This window comes from Narcine bancroftii, chromosome 3 (genome assembly GCF_036971445.1).
Source record: "Narcine bancroftii isolate sNarBan1 chromosome 3, sNarBan1.hap1, whole genome shotgun sequence".
NCBI lineage: Eukaryota > Metazoa > Chordata > Chondrichthyes > Torpediniformes > Narcinidae > Narcine > Narcine bancroftii.
Window position 1 is genome coordinate 92937645 of NC_091471.1, and position 21124 is coordinate 92958768.

General features: G+C 42.0%; 1 protein-coding gene across 1 annotated transcript in view; it reads left to right on the forward strand.

Annotated features, from left to right (window-relative positions):
• Window positions 1-336: 336 nt before the first annotated feature.
• Window positions 337-21124, forward strand: part of asah1b (N-acylsphingosine amidohydrolase (acid ceramidase) 1b) — a 42217-nt gene continuing 21429 nt past the window's right edge. Inside the window, exons 1-3 of the mRNA XM_069924533.1 lie at window positions 337-574; window positions 6127-6173; window positions 14550-14640. Coding sequence (XP_069780634.1) covers window positions 344-574; window positions 6127-6173; window positions 14550-14640 — 369 coding nt within the window. The 5' untranslated portion in view covers window positions 337-343. The remainder of the gene's footprint in view (window positions 575-6126; window positions 6174-14549; window positions 14641-21124) is intronic.

Consider the following 21124-nt stretch of genomic DNA (forward strand, 5'->3'; position numbering starts at 1 on the left):
GACCAAAAATAGCTGACATCATCAGACCAAGCAGCTCTGTGGTTCCCCCATCCAGAGTTCCAGATATTCACTCCACAACTGGTACCACCTAAAAGTGACATAGTGTTACTTGGTAACATCAATTCCAAATCCTAAGTCAATTGGAAATCTATCACCATTCTCTCCTCAGTCCGGAGTCAAAATCCCAGAAGCTGGGTGGATGAATCCTGTATTGCAGAGGTTCTTGAAATTGCACTTCCTTCCCGTGTCTAAACTATCCACATCGCATATAAAGTGGAAAGATTTGGAATCCATGCGTGGCGATAACAAAGATTCTGTTGGGGTTTCACTCGCAGCCGCAATAATGGGCAACAAGATTCTGGAGCTAAAAGTTGGGGCGATTGCGCTGCAGACTCGGACGGCAGGAACTCCGCCTCTTCCTGGGCCGGCCCCGCTCCGCTGTCACGAGCTCTCCGGACCGCATTCGGAAGGTGCTGCAGAGAAGCGGGGCGCGGCAATGGGGCGGCGGGTCGCCGTGGGCTGCTTGCTGCTGGCCGGCGTCACCCTGTTCACACCCGCGCAGTTCGTGCCGCCGGTGAGTGACCCGGGAGGCTGCTTTCACGGAAGCGGAGCCATCGTGGCGGGTTTCCAGGGGGTTCAGACCGTCCATAGAGGGCTGCGGATTCTTTCTGACACCAAGGATTATAAGTAGGAGTTGGTTCGAGCTGACCCGCCGTTCTCCTTGTTTTCCGAATGTGCGTGGATGGGCCATTCTCCTTTTTGAACTCCGGACGTGGGGGCCAAATCTCCCAGGTCTGCTGCAGGCTCGTTGGTGGCTGACAAGTCCGATGCGGGACAGGCAGACACGGTTGCAGCGGCTGCAGGGGAAAATTGGTTGGTTGGGGTTGGGTGTTGGGTTTTTCCTCCTTTGCCTTTTGTCAGTGAGGTGGGCTCTGCGGTCTTCTTCAAAGGAGGTTGCTGCCCGCCAAACTGTGAGGCGCCAAGATGCACGGTTTGAGGCGATATCAGCCCACTGGCGGTGGTCAATGTGGCAGGCACCAAGAGATTTCTTTAGGCAGTCCTTGTACCTTTTCTTTGGTGCACCTCTGTCACGGTGGCCAGTGGAGAGCTCGCCATATAACACGATCTTGGGAAGGCGATGGTCCTCCATTCTGGAGACGTGACCCACCCAGCGCAGCTGGATCTTCAGCAGCGTGGACTCGATGCGGTCGGCCTCTGCCATCTCGAGTACTTTGATGTTAGGGATGAAGGCGCTCCAATGAATGTTGAGGATGGAGCGGAGACAACGCTGGTGGAAGCGTTCTAGGAGCCGTAGGTGATCATGGGACCTAAATAATAACTAAAGCCATCAGAAAACTCTTTCCAGCTTCCTCCCAAGTCTCTGGACCGTTGAAACTTCTGTCTTGTCCTCGTTGGCTTTTCTCATGGCATCACTTTGCATTTGTAGGTGCAAATGTGCGGGACAAGCCCAGCAGGTCACGCAGCCTCCATCGGAAGTAAAATGTCACCAGCGTTTCCAACCTGGGTCCTTTATAAAGACAATGGACAGAAACAGGCCCATCGATTCTGCCTCGCCAATTAATCATGAGTTGATCCCTTTTCCCACTCAGCCCCCACTACCTTTGGTGCCCTGGCTAATCAAGAACCTATCAACCTCTGCCTTAAAATACAAGCTCATGTAGCAAGAAACTCTATAAATTCACCATCCTCCTCGTCTCTGTTCGAATCCTGAAGTTGTGCCCTCTTGACTGAGACACTCTCACCATGGGAAATAACCTTTTTACACTTACTCTGTCCACGCCTTTCAACATTCAAAAATGATTCAATAAGAACCCCACCCTTCTAAATTCCAATGAGTGCAGAGGAGATTCACCAGGTTAGTTCTGGGAATTAAAGGGTTATTCCATGACGAGTGTTTGACAGCCCTCATGAGTACAGGCCTTTTTCCTCAAAACTACCTGCTCCTCCACCTGCCTTCATATCATCTGCAAACTTGGCCACAAAGCCAGTCATTCCATAATCTAAATCATCAAAGAAATACACCTAACACTGCCCCCTGTGGAACACCACCTAGCAGACAATCAGAATGTAATTTCTAGAATTTTCTGCCCAAGGAAGCAGTAGAGGCTGCCTCGGTGACAGATTTTTATTTACAGTATGGTAGAAGCCATTTCCCACCATTCCAAACCCGTGCTGCCCAAGTACAACTAAACCAATCCACAACCCCGCATGCCTTAGACTCAGAGGGTAGGAGGAAATCTGAGCACTTGGGGAAAACCCATGTAGACGTGTGAAAATGCACAGATGATGAAGGGCCTCGGGTTGAAACGTTGGTTTTCCTTCTGGGTGACGCATGCCCTGCTAAGTTTCTCCAGCACAATTGTTATATGTCATTTGAACGAGCAATAGTTTTTTACTGTGAGGACAAAAGGCAAAGGAGGAAAAACCCAACACCCAACCCCAACCAACCAATTTTCCCCTGCAGCCGCTGCAACCGTGTCTGCCTGTCCCGCATCGGACTTGTCAGCCTCAAACGAGCCTGCAGCTGACGTGGACTTTTACCCCCTCCATAAATCTTCGTCCGCGAAGCCAAGCCAAAGAAGAAGAAGAAAAAGAAAGTTTTTTACTGACATTACAGCACTTGGTCCATGCCTAGTCGCATGCTCTTGGGAGAGTTGCATTTTCAGATTTCTCATGAATCAACTGTTGAACTGAAATATGATTATTAGAGAAGAATAGAGAATTTATACATTTGACAATTTCAGTAAACTAAATTACAGTATATTTTCATTATCACGTAACTGTTGGTGACTTGTGTTACGAGCCCAGAGAACCCCAAAACCCAGCAGCAATAGATATTCATCAAGACAAATGGTTACTTAAACAAAAGTTGTTTTTAATTATCTTTAAACATGAAAACAGAATCACACTTTAACTTATCACTATTAACTTAACTAACCTAACTTAACCCCCTTCTAATTCTAAGTACATGTGTATGTAATATGTATGTAAGTTCAAAAAAGTTCTTTGATTCATAGTCCAATCTCACTTCTCATTCCTCCAAGTTCACTAGTTGCAGGCAATTCTTAAACTGTACACAGAATTTAACATTTATGAAATTCACCAGGCTTTGGTGATTGAAAGGTAAATGGTTCCTGCTCAGGAAGATTCTTGTCAGTTTTCCGAGAGAGATTTGTTGTTTGCTGGACACCCACAACTGATTCCTTGTAACCAGCCACTCAGTGTTTTGCCAAAGAAGCTCGCCCCATCAGGGTTTTCCAGATAATAACCTTTTACTTTCAGGTCACCACAGAGTTCCTTTTTGTTTCTCTTATTTCAAGTGAAACATTAGGCAGTCAGTCGTCTCCTCTTGTATGAGCCAAAAGGGCTTTGACCAGGCTCAACTAAGCACTCACAACCCATCTTCCAAATGAGGTTTTTCCACAAACTTTCCAGCTTGTCCTGTTCCAGTCCCAGCTGCTGCTGCTGAATGTAAAATTACAGAACTGAATTATTTCTCTCTCAGAGAGAAAGTCTGTTTTACTCTCTCTGCTTGCAAAAACACATGGCCCTCTTAGAACAGCAAGTTTCACTCCAGCCTGTGGCTCTGACGAGTTCTTTCATCTGTTGCCTTTTTGTAATTGACAATCCATTAGTGAAGTCTTTTGTGCTCTCCAAAGCTTTTGCAAAGACTTTTCGTGCCGGCCTGTCTAGCATGAACAGAGCTCTAATATTTTAAATAAGATCTGTTTTAAAGTGTTTGTATGTGACCTACACTTTTTAAAAAAAAACCACCCAAATTTATCTCCCAAAAACATATCTATAATCTGTCACATTTGACTGAAAATTAGCATTGCAAAATACATGATGTTCTGAGATCATGAGCACAAATAAGTATTTGCTTCATACTTATAGAAACAGACTGTATCTTGCTTGTGACTCACTACCATTAAAATCTGAAAACAAAATTAAAAGAAAAGTGCACAAAAACATGAAAAAGTGGATAATATTTGGAATTGTCTCTCACCTCCTATGAACAAATTACAGTAAAATGTATCTCAAGATAACTTGTCCCCTCAATCCACTTGCCATTTGCTTCTCTTTTTTCCCATTGTATCCCAGTTTATTTTCTCACATTTCTCATTTCCTACTTTGTTTCCATCTCCATCCTTCATCCTTCTTTCATTTTCTTCGACTCCTCTGATGTGTATTCTCTCAACGTGAAACTGCCAGACTATCTTTATTTGCTTCAGTGCCATTGTCCTTGCAACCAGCAAGGTTGTGGTGCACACTGAATAACAGCTGGCGATAGACAACACCTTCACCACACACTTCATGCTGAAATTATGCAAATATCGACTTCCTTTATCAATTATTCTGCTGGACTCAAAACAAAGTGAGATTAGGAATCTTAACCTCAGTCCTTGCTAACACTGTTCACTGAACTATTTCTCCTTGTGTTAAAATTAGAAGTTTACTTGATTAAATTAATGTACAGTTCAAGATTTTATTTAATTTCTGGTCACTTTTTAACCATTCTGTAAAACTGTCTGAGACTACAGAAATGTAAATCATCAGATGGAGAAGTTGAAAATATGAAGTGAAAACACAAAGTAAGAGGCTCATGTGCTTTTTGTGAGCAGCTGGTGTTAATGTGAGAGGTTAATGCTGTAACTTATTTGGGCATGATGGTTATGAATCACGACTGAGATGGGCATTATCTTATTTGTTTTCTTTCCATGCCTGCTGACTTGTTCAGTTGGATGGAACGTAAAAAGGTGCAAAAATGTTCACATAAGGTTGCGAAAACTTTTCTGATATTTGGAATGTAAGATGAGAACTATTAAAGTTGCAACCCAGCAGTTAATTATTCTACCAATATGAGTGTTTACAGTATGTTTAGCTTTTATGTGCCTGGTAGCCATTTCTCTTGTGGAAGGATGAAAAAAAGGGAAAACTGAGTTCCAGTATTATGGAATTATTTTTGTTTTAAAAAGGAATTGCTGAAAATACTCAGCAGGTCAAATAACAGCTGTGGAAAGAAAAATAATGAGCACTTCCGATTTGTGACCCTTTATCAGAAATAGAGAGACAAACAGGTTTGCATAGGTAGCGCAAAAGATGGAGGAGGGCAGTAAGTATGGATGGGGCAAAGGAAATTTCTGTGGGGTGACACAGGATGACGTTGTGTGGCAGTTAAGATTGGATTAAGATTCTTTGTTTGTTGAATAGTATAGCAGTGGAGATACCTGTATGCCTGTAGGGGAGGACATACAAGCCAGAAGGAATATCTAAGCCAAAATGATGGGAGGCAAAAATGTCGAGTTAGCAAGAATTAGTCATCTAAATTTGGAGAATCCGAAATCAAGTCCCTACTGACTACTGTGTGCTTGGACAGAAGGTTGGACAACAAATTAAAGGGATAGGCAATCTGAGGGTAACTGCTGCCTGACCAGTGAGTGATCCCAGCACTTTCTGTTTTTATTTCAGATATACTGTCGAAGAAATTTGCTTCATTTTTGTGCAGGATTAACGTGCCTGCATTTTTAACTCTGCAGTTGGTGAATGAAACTTTTTGCTGTTATATATTAGTAATCAATTGAAATTAAGATGCAGTAAAATTCCCATTAACCAGAATTCAAGCAACTGGCAGCATCAAGCAACTGGCAAAAAAAATTGCAGAAAATAAATACAGATTTAAAATTGGTGCCTCCCCAGTGATTAGTTTTCAAATCACGTAATTCCACCTGTTATGCCTCTATTCTGCACAACACTTGCAAGATACAGAGGTGTTTTCTTTGCCTTTAATGGGCACTAAAATCTTTCAAGTAATTTTGCCTCTGGGAATTTCTGCTGGTCTATTAATCTCGTGTTTGCTCTGCAATTTCTGATTTAACTTGCCATATCCCAGAATTTGGCCTGCATTTCCACAGATGGAACATGTTGCTTGTTATTCTTTGCATTACCATTGCCTCTGTGCCACACAGAATTTTTTTCAAATTTTAGATATATTTGGAGAATATTTTGAAATCCACAAGGTAGATTTGCAAAAATCATTCTATTTTGTTTTGCTATAATGTCGGAGGTATATTCCTGATTTTCAGAATCTTTATTTTCTTTGGACAGTATACTGAAGATTGCAGAAGAGGCATGTATCCACCCACAGGACCCACGTAAGTATCAATATATTGTAATCAAATTAATTTTAAAGATGCTTTGTCCAGAATTCCACTCAAACAAAATATCTAAAGCATTTAAGTTTTCCCTATTTTTCCTGGACAAAAATTGAACTGTAGTTGAGGCTCACTGATTTAAAATAAGTTTTCAGTCTAGTGTAATTCTATTTATCAAATTAGTCCCACTAAATAATGCAGTATTCCCTCTGTGTAACAATTTGAGAGTTGAGTAAAGTGTAATGTGAGAAAGTTTGAACCTTCTATTTGTTGTACATTTTTGCTGGAATTATAGTATTTTCATCACCATTGTTGTTAGTAGTTGAGTATTTTGTACATTTAACATTCTAAATGCATGCCTTTTGTCATAGGTCTCTTGCCAGTATCCCACCAGGTTGTTTGTCAATAAATCTGATTCAATGATTGTGATTTGCAAACATGAAAATTGTAAACGTGGAATCGAGTAGAACATTGATTTTGGAACATAAAATATTACAGCACAGTTCAGGCATTTCAGCCCACAATGTTGTGCCAACTGATATAAAACTGTTCCACATCAATATAATCCTTCCCAAGCTCTCAGCCAGTAGCACTTAAACATTTTCAATGTGCCTATTTCAAAATCCTTTAAATGTCTCTATTGTACTAGCTTCTATCATTGCACTCCCAATTCTGCTTATTCTTGAAGAAAGCGTCAGGCCTGAAACATCAGCAATATATCTTTGTCTCCTATGGATGCTGAAAAGACTGGCTGAGTTCCTCCAGCATTTTGGTGTGTTTTTGTAACCATCACAGTGTCTGCAAACTTTCATGTTTCATTTATTCCAGGAACCCACCACTCTTTTTGTGGGACAAAAACAAAACCACTCTGAATTCTTCCCTACACTTTCCTCTACTCACCTTAAACAGATGTCCTCTAGTATTTGCTATTGTCACCTTGGGGGAAAAGGAGCTAACTGCCCATCCTTCCATTGCTTCTCATAATCTTGTATACCTCTATTAATTCACCTCCCTCCTCTATCACTTCAAAGAGAAAAGCCTTAGTTCAGTCAGCCTTGCGACTGAAAACACATTTTACAATCCAGGCAACATTCTTGTAAATTTCCTCTGCACCATCTCCAAAGATTCCACATCCTTCCTATAATGAGGTGAACAGAACTGAACACTATACTGGAAGTGTGATCTAACCAATGTGTTATTGAGCTACAACATTACTTCATGGCCTTTGCACTCAATCACCCAACTAATGAAGTGCTTTTTTTAGCCACTCAATCAACTTGTGTGACAACCTTGAGGAACCTATGGATCTGGATCCCAAGATCTCTCTGTTCCTCTATATCAGGGGTTCCCAACCTGGGGTACATGTACCCCCAGTGGTACATTTGCACTTTTCAGGGGGTACACTGGGTCTGAGAGAATAACCACTACTGTACAATACATGGTGTTGTAATATGCAGTCAGATTGCACAATGTTGTTTTTTTATCCTTAATTTTTAGGGGTACACGGGAACCTATAAAAATGCCCAAGGGTTACTGAGGAACAAAAAAGGTTGGGAAACCCTGCTCTATATTGTGAAGAATCCTGCCATTAACCGCTAACACTGCCATCAAGTTTGTCCTTTTACAGTACATCAGTTCATGCTTTTCCAGATTGAACTCGAATTGCAGATGACCCAAATATTAGAAGTATAGTGGCAGTGAGGAATGCTTTAAAAGCTTGCAATAGGATCTGGACCTGCTGGAAAAATGGGCAGCAAAATGGCAGATGGACTTTAATGCAGACAAATGTGAGGTGTGACACTTTGGAAGGACAAACCAAGATAGGTCATATGTGGTAAATCATAGGGTGCTAAAGAGTTGAGAGTGGTGTCACAGGTAGGTAAGGTCGTAAAGAGAGCTTTTGGGTCATTGGCCATCAGAAATTAAAGTATTGAGTAAAGGAGGTGGGATGTCATCGTGAAGTTATACAAGACATACAAGTTTTGGAGAATTGTAGGCAGTTTTGGTCACCTAACTACAGGAACATTATCAATAATATTGAAAGAGTGCAGTGGAGATTGACTAGTGTTATGGAATAAGTTAATAAAATTATGATAAAATATACCTTATAAGGGTAAGATTTTGAAATTTAGTTATCAGGTCACATTTCACAAACAAATATCTCATTTTCCATGCAAGAGATATGCAAGGATAGCATTTGTGTCTACAGTTGGCTTTGGAGAGATAATGGAAAGTGCTTTCACAATTAGATGTTAATGGACTTGTATGTTTGAACAGTGTCCAGGTTCAAGGACTGAGAACATTTTTTGCTTTTAAACTAGTGCCAAAGTTTTAACTGTTTGGTTGGAGTTTGTTGTTCTAAGAGTGGCCACATGGTTTTGCAAACAGAGAGAAAACACCCATTGTTTGCCAGAGTATTCTGCAGCAGTTTGTGGTGAAGGCTGCAAGTTGGAAGACCTGCTGCAAGACCCTATTTCAAGACAGGCTTTGAGTTCTGAGTTCAGCCTATTCTAAGTCTCTGTAGTCAATTGCAGTGGTTGTGGCTGGTTATTGTATTTCTCCTGGAATAGGGGAAAAAGAAGAACTCCTTGGAAGAAGAGATTATCTTTTGGAAAAACCTAAGAGGGGGCAAATTTCTTCAGTAAGACACTTCAGTTGTTGATTGAAGGAGATTAGTTTGTGTGTCCAACGAACAACGAATATCTTTCAGAAACCAACAAAGACCTTCCTAAGCGGTAACAACTTAAGTTAAAGCACCAGAGCTTGATGAATATAGTATCTGTTCAATTCTGTGCACAGTATGGAAGATGGCCTGATCCCAGTGAACTTGGAGAAGTGAAAAATTAATGATTGGACAGTGAAAAAGAACTTTTCTGAGCACATAAATATTACATACACGTGTGCTTAGAATTAGAAGGGGTTAAATTAATAGTAATAAGTTAAGTATTGATCTTATTATTATGTATTAAGAAAATAAAGCCAATTTTGTTTAAGTCGCCATTGTTTTGGTGAATTTCTGTTGCTGCTGGGATTTGAGTCCTTTGAGCTGGTAACTGTCATGATAATGAATATGTATGAGATGTACCGGAAGTCACGTGGTATGAGGGAGAGATAAGAGCACAAGCAAGAGAACAAAGGAAACGGGAGAATAAAGACCCAGAGAAGTTTACCTGATAAACTTCTCTGGGTCTTTATTCTCCCGTTTCCTTTGTTCTCTTGCTTCATATCCTCGTATGACTGAATTGAATTGACACAAGCTCCAATATGAAGTATTGCCAGGTCTTGCGCTGTGCTTCTACTCAGCAATGGTTCTCCCCTCTCTTCTATGACCATAAACTCTGCTTCGGTGCACTTATCTCCAGCTTCAACAGTTGCAGTAAAACATCCAATGGTCTGCAATGGCTTGGTTGCTGTGTATGGATATAGTTTCTTGGAACACTTCTTTGAGGTACAGATGATCTTTTTCCTTTTCAACTTCTCCCATAAATGTCGATCAATCACATTACTGTCACTGCCTAAGTCTACAATGACCTGAACTGTCACTCCACCAATGATCACTGGGACCTTCTCATGACGTACTTCATTCAACGTAAATTGGTAACAACTCTGTTCCTCCTGGGTATCCTCATTGTCACCGTCTATCTGGCGAATGGTATCTTTCTTTCCAGGATACTTTCCTTTCCCCCAGACTTTGCCTTTGGAAGTTGTACTCTTCCTCTTCTGGTCTGCATTGGACTTGCTTTTGCACTTCTTTGCAAAGTGGTCTTTACCTCCACACTTTCTGCAAACTTTGCCTTTGGCCGGGCAATATGGGTCTTTTCCAAAGTGACCTCGGTTTCCACATCGATAACACTCCACGTCCTGTGTCAACGTATATCTTGGCTGATTATGGCGATGTGAGAGCCTCTTAATTTGCTGGCTTGAGTTGTCTTTCAGGGTCATGGTATGAAATTGCCCTTCAACAGCCTCTAATGCAGCAGTAATGGTTAAAGCATCGGTGAGTTCCAACTCACTCCCTCTTTCCAGTAGACATCTTCTGAGTTTATCTGATCTGCAGTGCTGTACAACTTGATCCAATAATTGGTTGTCCAAATCAGCTGGCATGTAATTGCATCCAACAGCTAGCTGGCGTAGTCTCGTCACGTACTGAGCAATTGTCTGGCCATCTTCTTGTCTCGTTCTCCGAAACAAATGGCGTTGAAATGTAGCATTCGGTGTCACTACATAATGTGCATTTAATGCATCTACCGCTTTCCGGTACTCATCCTTTCTTCCAGTATTTAAAAGTGTCTTAAATGTTTCCCGAACTGAGGGTCCTGCAGTGAAAAGAAGTAACGCCCTTCTCTGCGCTTTTTGTTCAACTGTACCGGTATCTAGAAATAGGCCACGACTGTCGGCGTAGGATTCAAATTCTTCTTGCCATGCCTTCCACTTCACACTTACAGTGCTTGCATCACCAGTCGGGTCAAAATGAGCAATTCCACTATGTGTTAGAAAGTCACTGTCTGCACCAGCCATGAGGAAATATTCCAGCCCCAAAAGTACTGAGTCACAGAGAAAATTCTTATCACCTTGAAGTTGTCTGTAATCCTCTGTAATCTTGTTTAGTCTTTAATTTTCTTCAAGCTTCTTTCATCCTCGTCGCCAATGTCACATTTGTGGCCCGAAAGTCGAAGCCAAAATTAAAGAATTGATCGAACAAGACATTATTGAACCTGTGGAACATTCGACACAATGGGTCAGTCCCGTAATGATTGTGCCCAAACCAAAGGGTGACATAAGACTATGTATTGACATGAGAATGGCCAATGAAGCTATAGTTCGAGAACGACACCCTATACCAACAGTGGAGGAAATACTTCAAGAACTAATTACCAGTAAGATATTCTCAAAAATTGATCTGAAATGGGGCTATCATCAATTAGAGCTGGATCCAGGTTCCCGAGATGTAACAACATTTGTGACTCACTGTGGATTGTATCGTTACAAGAGACTATCATTTGGAATTAATGCAGCTTCGGAGATCTACCAGTATGAAATCCATCGAGTGATTCAAGGCATTCCTGGAGTTGCCAACATTTCTGACGGCATCATAGTCCATGCACCAATGAAGGAAGAGCATGACAAACGGTTGAGGCGTGTACTATCTAGACTACAGGAGGCAGGCCTTACCGTGAATGGAAACAAGTGCCAGTTCGGTGTGTCAGAAATGGACTTCATGGGACACAGACTTACACGGGAAGGACTAAACCCTGCAGAGGCCAAGATGAAAGCTATTGCAGAGGCACGTGCACCTCAGAACGCAACAGTGGTGAGGAGTTTCCTGGGATTGGTCAATTTTTGTGCAAAGTTCATTCCTAATTTCGCTACAGTGGCAGAACCACTAAGGAAACTAACCAGGAAAGGTGTACCATTTCATTTTGGATCTGAGCAGAAGAAAGCGTTCACAGCGCTGAAGCAAAGCTGTACACAGATTCGAAACGTGGAGCCAAGTACTCAGACATCATGCCAGGAGATAATGTTCTAGTGAGGCATGAAACTGGTGGTAAGCTAGATACACCTTATTACCATCAACCCTATACTGTCGTATCCAGAAGTGGCAGTATGGTGACAGTCAAGTCTCCGACTGGAGTCCTGTTTAAGAGAAATGTCTCAGGTGTAAAAAGGTACCAGTCCAAAGATACATCGAGCGAAGAGGTTGAAAGGCCAATACGAGATGCTGAAACTGAGAGACCTGATGATGTTCCAGAGGCAGTTACCAGCACTCCTGATGAAGTGACTAGAGCGCCAGAAACACCCGAAGCCGTGGCGAGCAGTATGTCCGACGCTGAGAGGGAACAACCGAGAAGCGACGACAATATCGCAGGCAGGCCGAAACGAAACCTGAAAGTACCCAAACGATACGAAGACTTTGTGCCATAATTTTAATAAGAACTTTGGGACAGTATTTAATCTTATATCATAAAGTGCATGTATGAGTGCTGTAGGAAGTAAATTTTATGTAGTTGAGTTATAGTATTACCATTAGTTACGATGTTTGTATGTTTCCGAGGGATATTGGTGAGTGAAGGTAAAGTTTATTTCTGATTAAAGGAGGGATGTCATGATAATGAATATGTATGAGATGTACCGGAAGTCACGTGGTATGAGGGAGAGATAAGAGCACAAGCAAGAGAACAAAGGAAACGGGAGAATAAAGACCCAGAGAAGTTTACCTGATAAACTTGTGTTTAATGTTTCATTAACTTCACATTTCGGGCCACAAATGTGACAGTAACAAGTGGGGGCTCGTCCGATATCTGAAAAATTAGGAGTTTTGGGATCTTAAACCTTTGGAGTTTTTGTGATTTTATTATTAAATTGTTTTTCCAAACTAATTTAAAGTTTGTGTGTGTGGAAAAATAACAGCAATGGATATTGAAGAATTTTTGAAATAACCATCATTTGCAAAGCTGTAGAGAGCAAAAAAAAAACAAGAACTGATGGATATTGCTAGAGAATTTAGTCTTGTTGAAGTCAAAGGTTTTATGAGGAAAATAGAAATACAGAGAATTGTAGTGAAATATTATATAAAAGATGGAAAATTTGAGGAGAAAGAGAAAGTTTTCCTGAGGATATATCTTTTGAAATGCGATTGCAATTGGAAAAATTGAAGTTGGAGGGGGAGAGAGAGAGAGAGAGAGATAAAAACCAAGGTTTGAGGAAGAGAGAGAAAAATGTAAACATGAGGCAAAGGAAGCTGAAAGTAATAGAAAATATGAGTTGGAAGAAGCTGAAAGAAAGAGGGGATTTGAATTAGTGAAGTTAAAACTTGAGGTGGAAAGAGGTAAGAGAACTGAAGCACGATCTCCTGGAGAAAAGTTTATGGTTAGTAGTGAGATTAATCTGGTTCCTCTTTTCAATAATATTGATACACATTTTCAGCTTTTTGAAAAAATTGCTCAGAGCTCAAACTGGTTGAAAGAAAAGTGGCCTCTTATGCTCCAACGTGTAAAAAATGGAAAAGCACAACAGGCTTACTCTAGATTGAATGCAGAGAAATTTGCAAATTAGGAGCCTGTTAAACAAGCAGTGTTCAAAGCTTATGAGTTGGTTTCAGAAGCATATAGACAAAAATTTAGGAATTTGAGGAAAGCAGGGAACCAACCTTATATGGATTTTGCATTTGGAAAATCTGTATGCTTTGGCTGATGGTGCATCTCAAAAGGAATGAATAATGATTTCAACAGAATAAAGAGAATTGATGTTAATTGAGGAAATTAAAAGGTGTGTTCCCAATGAGATCAAATTATATCTGGATGAGAAGGACCTGGTGGGCAAGGCAAGAATCGGCTAGATTAACTCACAAAAGCAACTTTCAACATAGTTAGCCTTTTCAGACGGGTAATGTGGAACAGACTAGTAAACAAAATTGTCTGGGGAGAATATTAAGAGAAAAGATGGGGGTTAATTAGGAAAGGACAGAATTTCAGGTTTTCTTTGTCATTTTTGCAAATTGTTTAGTGTTGAAAAAGAAGAGAGAAAAGGAGATATTACCAAAAGCATGTATTCAAACAGTTGAACTTAATGAGAACAGGGGTTTCATACCTGGTATGAATGTATTTAACCTTTTATGTCAGAGGGCTTGATTTCAGTAAAGGAAGGAACTTCCCAAGTGCCAGTTAAAATTTCTCTGGCAGCATTATGCGAGAGTATCATCCAGCATTCTCCTTCCATGCTGACCCAACCTCACTTGCAGTCTCTGTAGCAATCATGCCATCAAGTCCACTGTAAACAATCCATCATGTCTACTAAACACCCATGTGTGTCTCCTGCTTCTGGAGAGAAGAAAAAGAGGAAAGCAATTACTCAGCTGTGTATGTTAGTGATTTTTTTTCAGGGTAGAATAAAGTCATTCAAAATTTAATTTTCAAAAATGGTAGGTGTGGTATTTTTCGACATGACTTTTTTGATTTACGATGGTCTGCCGGAATGTAACCCCATCGTCAGTTGAGGAGTACCTGTAGAGGAAACATTTGGGAGAAATTCTTCACGCAGAGAGTTGTGGGAGTGTAGAATGAGTGGCCAGACTCAATTTTGATATTTAAGAAAAATTTGGACAATAAATGGATAGGAGAAGCTGTATATGGAGAGATATGGTCCGGATGCAGATCAGTGGGTCTTGGTAGAATAATAGTTTGGCACTACCTAGAAGGGCCTGTTTCTGTGCTGTAGTGTTCTGTGGTTCTAATTCCATTTTTTTTCTGTTTGACTCTTCATAATTTAGTTAAAAGTTTTGTGGTCTTTTTTTAAACCCTAATCAGGCAAACGGCAATTAAATATCAGATGGCATGAATTAACTTGTGTTTTTTACATTTCTGCTGTACATGCTCACAGATTTGAGGGAAGTGTTCCTTGGTACAAGATAAATCTTGATTCAGCTCCATATGAACGGTGGAATCAGTTGATTAATGATAAAAAAGTAGAGGTAAGTGACGAGCATATTTAATGGATGCATATTTTACTACATTATTAAATATTTTTGTTTTGTTGATTCATCGAAATTTGCTGAATTCAAATTGTACAATCCAGGAAGGTGTTTATTTATTCTATCTATCGCTCTCATAATCTTGTAGGCCTCTATTTAGTCTCCTCTCATCCTTCTACGCTCCAAGGAGAAAAGTCCCTGCCTGCTCTGCTAACATTGCCTCATAAGACTTATTTTCTAATCCAGGTAATATCCTGGTAAATCTCCTCTACACCCTCTCCATGGCTTCCACATCCTTCCTATAATGAGGTGCTCAGAACTGAACACACTGAAGTGTGGTCTCCCCAGAGGTTTGTAGAGTTGCAACATGACCTCTCTGCTCTTAAACTCAATCCCCCTGTTAATGAAGCCCAGCACCCCAGTCTTCCTCACTATCCTATCAACCTGTGCAGTGACCTTGAGCGATGTATGGATTTGGACCCCAAGGTCCCTTTGTTCCTCCAGATTTCTTCACTATCCTATCAACCTATGCAGTGACCTTGAGCGATGTATGGATTTGGACCTCAAGGTCCCTCTGTTCCTCCAGACCATTAACCCTGTATTCAGCCTTCTGATTTTCCTTCCAAAATATATCACCTCACACTTATCTGGACTGAACTCTATCTGTCACTTCTCTGCCAAACTCTGCATCTTGTCTGTAACCTTCAACAACATTCGGCTCCACCAACAACTCCTCCAACCTTTGTATTAACCACAAACTTACTGACCCGTCCTTCTGCCTCTTCACAAAGAGCAGGGTTCCCAGAACAGATCCTTGCGATACACCACTAGTCACCTCAGGCAGAATACTTTTCTTCCACTACTACTCTGTTCTTTACCTACAAGCCAATTTTTTATCCATACAGCCATGCCTTTTGACTTTGTGAATGATTCTTTCATTGGGGACCTCATCATATGCCTTGCTAAAATCCATATAGGCCACATCTACTGCCCTAACCTCATCAATTTCTGTTGTAACCTCCTCAAAAACCTCAATTAGGCTTGTGAGGCATGAACTTTCCTTTTCAAAGCCATACTGACTATCCCGGAGTAGACTGTACTTTTCCAAATGTTCATAGATCCTATCATTGAGAATTCTCTCCGATAGTTTGCACACCACTGATGTAAGACTCACCGGTCTATAATTCCTAGGATTCTCCCTATTACCTTTTTTAAACAAGGGGTCTTCAATCCTCCGGCACCTCCCCAGTGGCCAAAGAGGACTCGAAGATTATAGCTATTTTTCCAGCTATCTCTTCTCTCACTTCACACAGCAACCTGGGATATATTGAGTCTGGCCCCGTGGACATCAATCTTGATGTTTTTAAAAAGATCCAACACTTCCTTTTCCTTAATCTCCACATGGTCTACCACACAAGCCTGTTCTATTCTGAACTTGCACTGATCAAGGAATTTTTCTCATGTGAATACTGAAGAAAAGTATTCATTTAGGACCCCTCCAACTCCTCCGCCTCCAGGCATGGTGCCTCTTTCATCCTTTAGCGGCCCCACCATTCTCGTCATCCTTCTGTTCTTCACATAGGCATAGAACTCCTTGGGGTTCTCCTTAATCCAACATGCTAAGGCCTTCTCATTCCCCCTTTCAAGCTCTCACAAGTCCTTTCTTAAGCTCCTTCCTGGCTACCATATACTTCTCATGAGCCCTTCCTGTTTCCTGCTTCCTACATCTAATGTGTGCTTCCATCTTCCTCTTGACTAGTTGCCTCCCCTGCTTTGTCAAACACAGTTCCTGTTTCCTACCCTCTTTTCCCTGTCCTAGTGGGGCAAACTTATTCTGAATCCAACACTAAACTTCCTCCACGTTACTTCTATGCTTTCTCCCTTGAACATCTGTTTCCATTTTACTCTTGCTTGTTCCTGCCTCATCCCATCATAATTAGTCCTTCCCCAATTAAACACTTTCCTATTTTGTCTGCTTTTATCCTTATGCATACCTAAGCTAAAGCTTGGGGAGTTCTGGTTATTCTCACCTAAATGCACACCAACTGAGATGTCCGCCACCTGACCAGGTTCATTACCAGTACGGCTCTTCTCTCATCGGCTGGTCCACGTACTATGTCCATGTAAACACATCTGACAAATTCAGCCCCATCTACCCCTCTTGCAGTCAGTAGGTGCCAGTGCATATTAGGGAAGTTGAAATCACCCATAACTACAACCCTGTATTTCCTGCACCATTCCAAAATCTGTCTGCTTATCTGCTGCTCAGTATCCCGAGGGCTATTTGGGGCCTATAGACTACTCCTAGTTCAGTGATTGCTCCATTTTGATTTCTGAGATCTACCCACATCATCTCAGTGGACACTCCCTCTGTAGCATCCTCTCTTTCTATGGCCGTGATACTATCCCAATCCCTCTCTTACCTCCCATCCTATTCCTTTTGAAACACTTAAACCCTGGTACCTGCATCAACCAATCCTGCCCTTCCTCCAGCCAAGTCTCTGTAATGGCCACATCATAGTTCCATGTACTGATCTATGCTCTGTTCATCCTAAAACTGCTAGCGTTGAAATAGACAGATTTCAACCCCTCTAACTGGCCTCATTTATGTTTTGTCCCCTGCCTCTCCTTGCTCACCAACTCAGAGCACCTGGCATCATGATTTTGACCTTTTGTTCTATTCTCTGCACTCACATTCTGATTTCCATCCCCCTGCCAAACTAATTTAAACCCTCCCCAACAGCTCTAGCAAACCTGCCCACCAGGATATTGGTCCCCCTCCAGTTCAGGTGTAGCTCATCCTTTTTGTACAGGTCAGACCTTCCCCAGAAGAGATCCTAATGATCCACAAACATGAACCCCTGCACCAACTCTTCAGTCATGCATTCATCTACCACAACATCCTATTTCGACCCTCTCTGATCAATCCCGAGGTAACCATCCTTGAAGTCCTGCTTTTTAACTTCTTTCCTAACTCCCTATATTCCCTTTTTAGGACCTCATCCCTACTCCTAGGTCCCCACATGGACCACGGCATCTGGCTGCACCCCCCTCCCCCTCCCCCTCCAGAATGCTGTGAACTTGACCAGTGGTGTCCTTGACCTTGGCACCTGGGAGGCAACATACCATCCTGGAGTCTCAATCTCATTCACAGAATCTCCTATCCACTTGCCTAACCAATGAGTCCCCAATAACCATAGCTCTCCACTTCTCCCCCCTTCCCTTTTGAGCCGAGGGGCCAGCCTCTGCACCAGAGACGTGACCACCATGACTTGTCCCTGGCAGATCATCCCCCAGCAATATCCAAAACAGTATTCTTGTTGTTGAGGGGAATCGCCACAGGGGTGCTCTGCACTGTCTGCCTATTACCCTTTCCTCTCCCTAACAGTCACCCAGCTACTTGCCTCCTGAAACTTCGGGGTGACAGTCACCCTGAAGCTCCTCTCTATCACTACCTCTGCCTCCTAAATGTTCCAGAGTTCATCCAGCTCCAGTTCCCTAACTCAGTTTTCCAGGAGCTGCAGCTAAATGTGCCTCTTGCAGGTGGAGTCACCAGGGACAATTGTGCTGTCTCAGATTTCCACATGCTGCAATCATAGCATTCGACTGCCCAAGCTGCTGTCTCCATTGACTATTCCTAATTTATGTACAAAAATCTTACCTTGCGGGGGACAAGCTTGTCCTCAGTCTCTGCTCGCCAAAGCCTCAAAGTTCCACTCCTACCCTGAGCCACTCACACACTGGCCTCTCCACTTGAACTACCCCTCTTTTTATTTGTCACTGCCCCTTATCTTTTCTTCTCCTCCCACCAATCACCATTGCATTTAACCCTTAACTTGCCCTCCGCTCCCTTTTTTAAATGCACTCATCTCAAGCTGGTCCCTGACGCTCTCAGCTGTCCTGACTTCCTCGCTGCTCCTCTTCCAGCAACAGTCCCGAGATGACTATGACCCAAGTTCCTATTTCGCTTCCTTTTTAAATGCGCTCAACTCAAGCTGGCTCCCTACACTCACAGCTCTCCCTCTCTCTCTCAGCTGTGTTTTCTCTTTTGAACCCCATTCGCCCAAAACCTTTGATGACCTTACTAATCAACAGTCTCTCAACTTCTGTTTTAAATATACATAATATCTTGGCATCTACAGGCCTCTATGGCATCAAATTCTACTGATTTACAACCTTCTGACTCAAGGTTGAGTCTGTGCCCTCTGGTTCTAGACACACCCAATACTGGGAACATGTTCTCCATGTCCACTCTATTTAGCCCACTCATTGTTTGATATGGAACTGAATACTTCAAACCACCTCTCCCATCCAATATTGTTTGAAAATCATTGTGAATATTGTGCAGGTTCATTATTTAGTGTTATTTTGTACAGTCATGCAAATAATATCCACATTCTTGGCTCAACTGTGAATAATGTTGGTTAGCACAAGATACACCATAGCTTCCACCACCAGCAGGAAAGGGTAAAAAAAACTACATGAAAAGGCAGTTGTGTACATAGTACTTAACTGGAATGTGATTGTTATGTTTGTTTTAGATTCTAAAAGGGAAGTAATATATTGAATTATAGTTATAATTGCCTTCACATTGAAAACGAGTTAAACAGATTTTCAGTCATGAGTAAAATGAATTTAGTGTATTAATTATTGGCAATAGCTTTCCATTTTTTTTAAAGAACATGATTTAGTCCAGTGGTTTTCAAACTTTTTCTTTCCACTCACATACCACTTTAAGTAATTTCTATGCCATAGGTGGTCTGTGATTAATAAGGGATTACTTTTAATGTGGTATGTGAGTGGAAAGAAAAAGTTTGGAAACCACTGCTTTAATTGTACCTAATTGACTTGTTATGTGCACTGTTTCATAACTCCAAAAGAAATGGGCCAATGACAATTTTTCTCTAGCAAAATATTTCAGTAACAATTGGGTCTAGAGCAGTGATTCTCAACCTTTTTTCCCCACTCACATACCGCCCTAAGTAATCCTTTACTAATCACAGAGCACCTATGGCACAGAGATGTAATCTAATTAACCTCTTCCAGATGAGCATAAATTGAAAAATTTGTAAGTGAAGTTCCTTTGTAATATACTGGTTATGTTTATTGGCATTGTTCAGGAATGGCATTTAATAAAAAATATTGTCAACCACTTTGAAAACAATGACAATGCATTGTAGTCATTTGTGGGTTGTACAAACACTTGTTTAGCAATTCAGTTCAAACATTAAGTTTTAATAATTAATCAGTTCAGTTAAAATGTCATTATCCACAGTTGATAACACGAGTTAACCTGTTAACTCAGTGAGAGGAAAAGCAACTGCCCAGCCTCGCGCTACCAGTCCACTTCTCCCAAACCATCACACACGCTGGGCTCCGGCGAAAGCCCGAACCTTTGAATGACGGTTCAGGAACTAAGTGGTACGATCTACCACATGACCTTCCTCCCCTTCCCTCCCCCCCTCCCCAGAACTGGAGTATTGGAGGTGGATAGGTTGTGATGGTGGACGCCCTCTGCGCTAAGTTTGTGCCACCTGTACTGGTTGGTTAATGTCCAAGTGTGCCAGCTTGAGACAGTCCACAGAGACCGTCTCGGGTCTGCCGCGCATGTTGATGATGAAAACCGTGGCATAATTTTCTAGTACCCTGAAGGCCCCCTCGTATGGCTTTTGCAGAGGTGATTGGTGGGAATCACAGAAAAGGAAAACATACTGGCAGTCCTGGAGGTCGAGTGGGACGCACGTGGTTGTGAGACTGTGTTGGGACATTGGGACTGGAGAAAGCGTTCCCACCTTCATGGAGGCAATTCTGCATGGTCATGGGCAGTTCTTAATGTCCATGGGTTGCCGGGATGGAGTCCCCGGTACTGTAAGCATGGCACCGTACACCAGCTCGGACAAGGAAGTTGCCAGGTCCTCCTTTGTGGCATTGTGTATGCCTAACATGACCCACGGCAATTTGTCCATCAAGTCTGGGCCCATGAGCTCTACCCTGAGAGATGTGCCAGTGAAAACATTCCACTATGCTGTTTGCTTGCAGGTAGTAGGCTATTGTGTGATACAGTTTAGTGCCAAGCAGCTGGGCCATTGCTGACCACAACCTAGAGGTGAACTGCACACCTTTCTCACAAGAGATATCTGCTGGCAAACCAAAACTGGCTATCCAGTGGGCAGTGAAGACACTTGCACAGGTCACAGTGGAGGTGCCCAAAAGTGGGATGGCCTCTGGCTTTCTCGAGAATCTGTCCATGATGGTGAAAAGGTGTGTGACATCTCTGAATGGCAGTAGCAATCCCATGAATTCGACATGGATGTGGTCAAAATGTCGGTGTGTCAAGGTGAAGTTCTGCAGCAGCGCCTTGATGTGTCGCTGAATCTTGAAGGTTTGACAGGGGATGCACACTCTGGCCCAGTTGATGACCTGTTTGTGCAACCCATGCCACATGAATTTGGCTGCAATAAGTTCCTTTTTCACCTGAATGGAA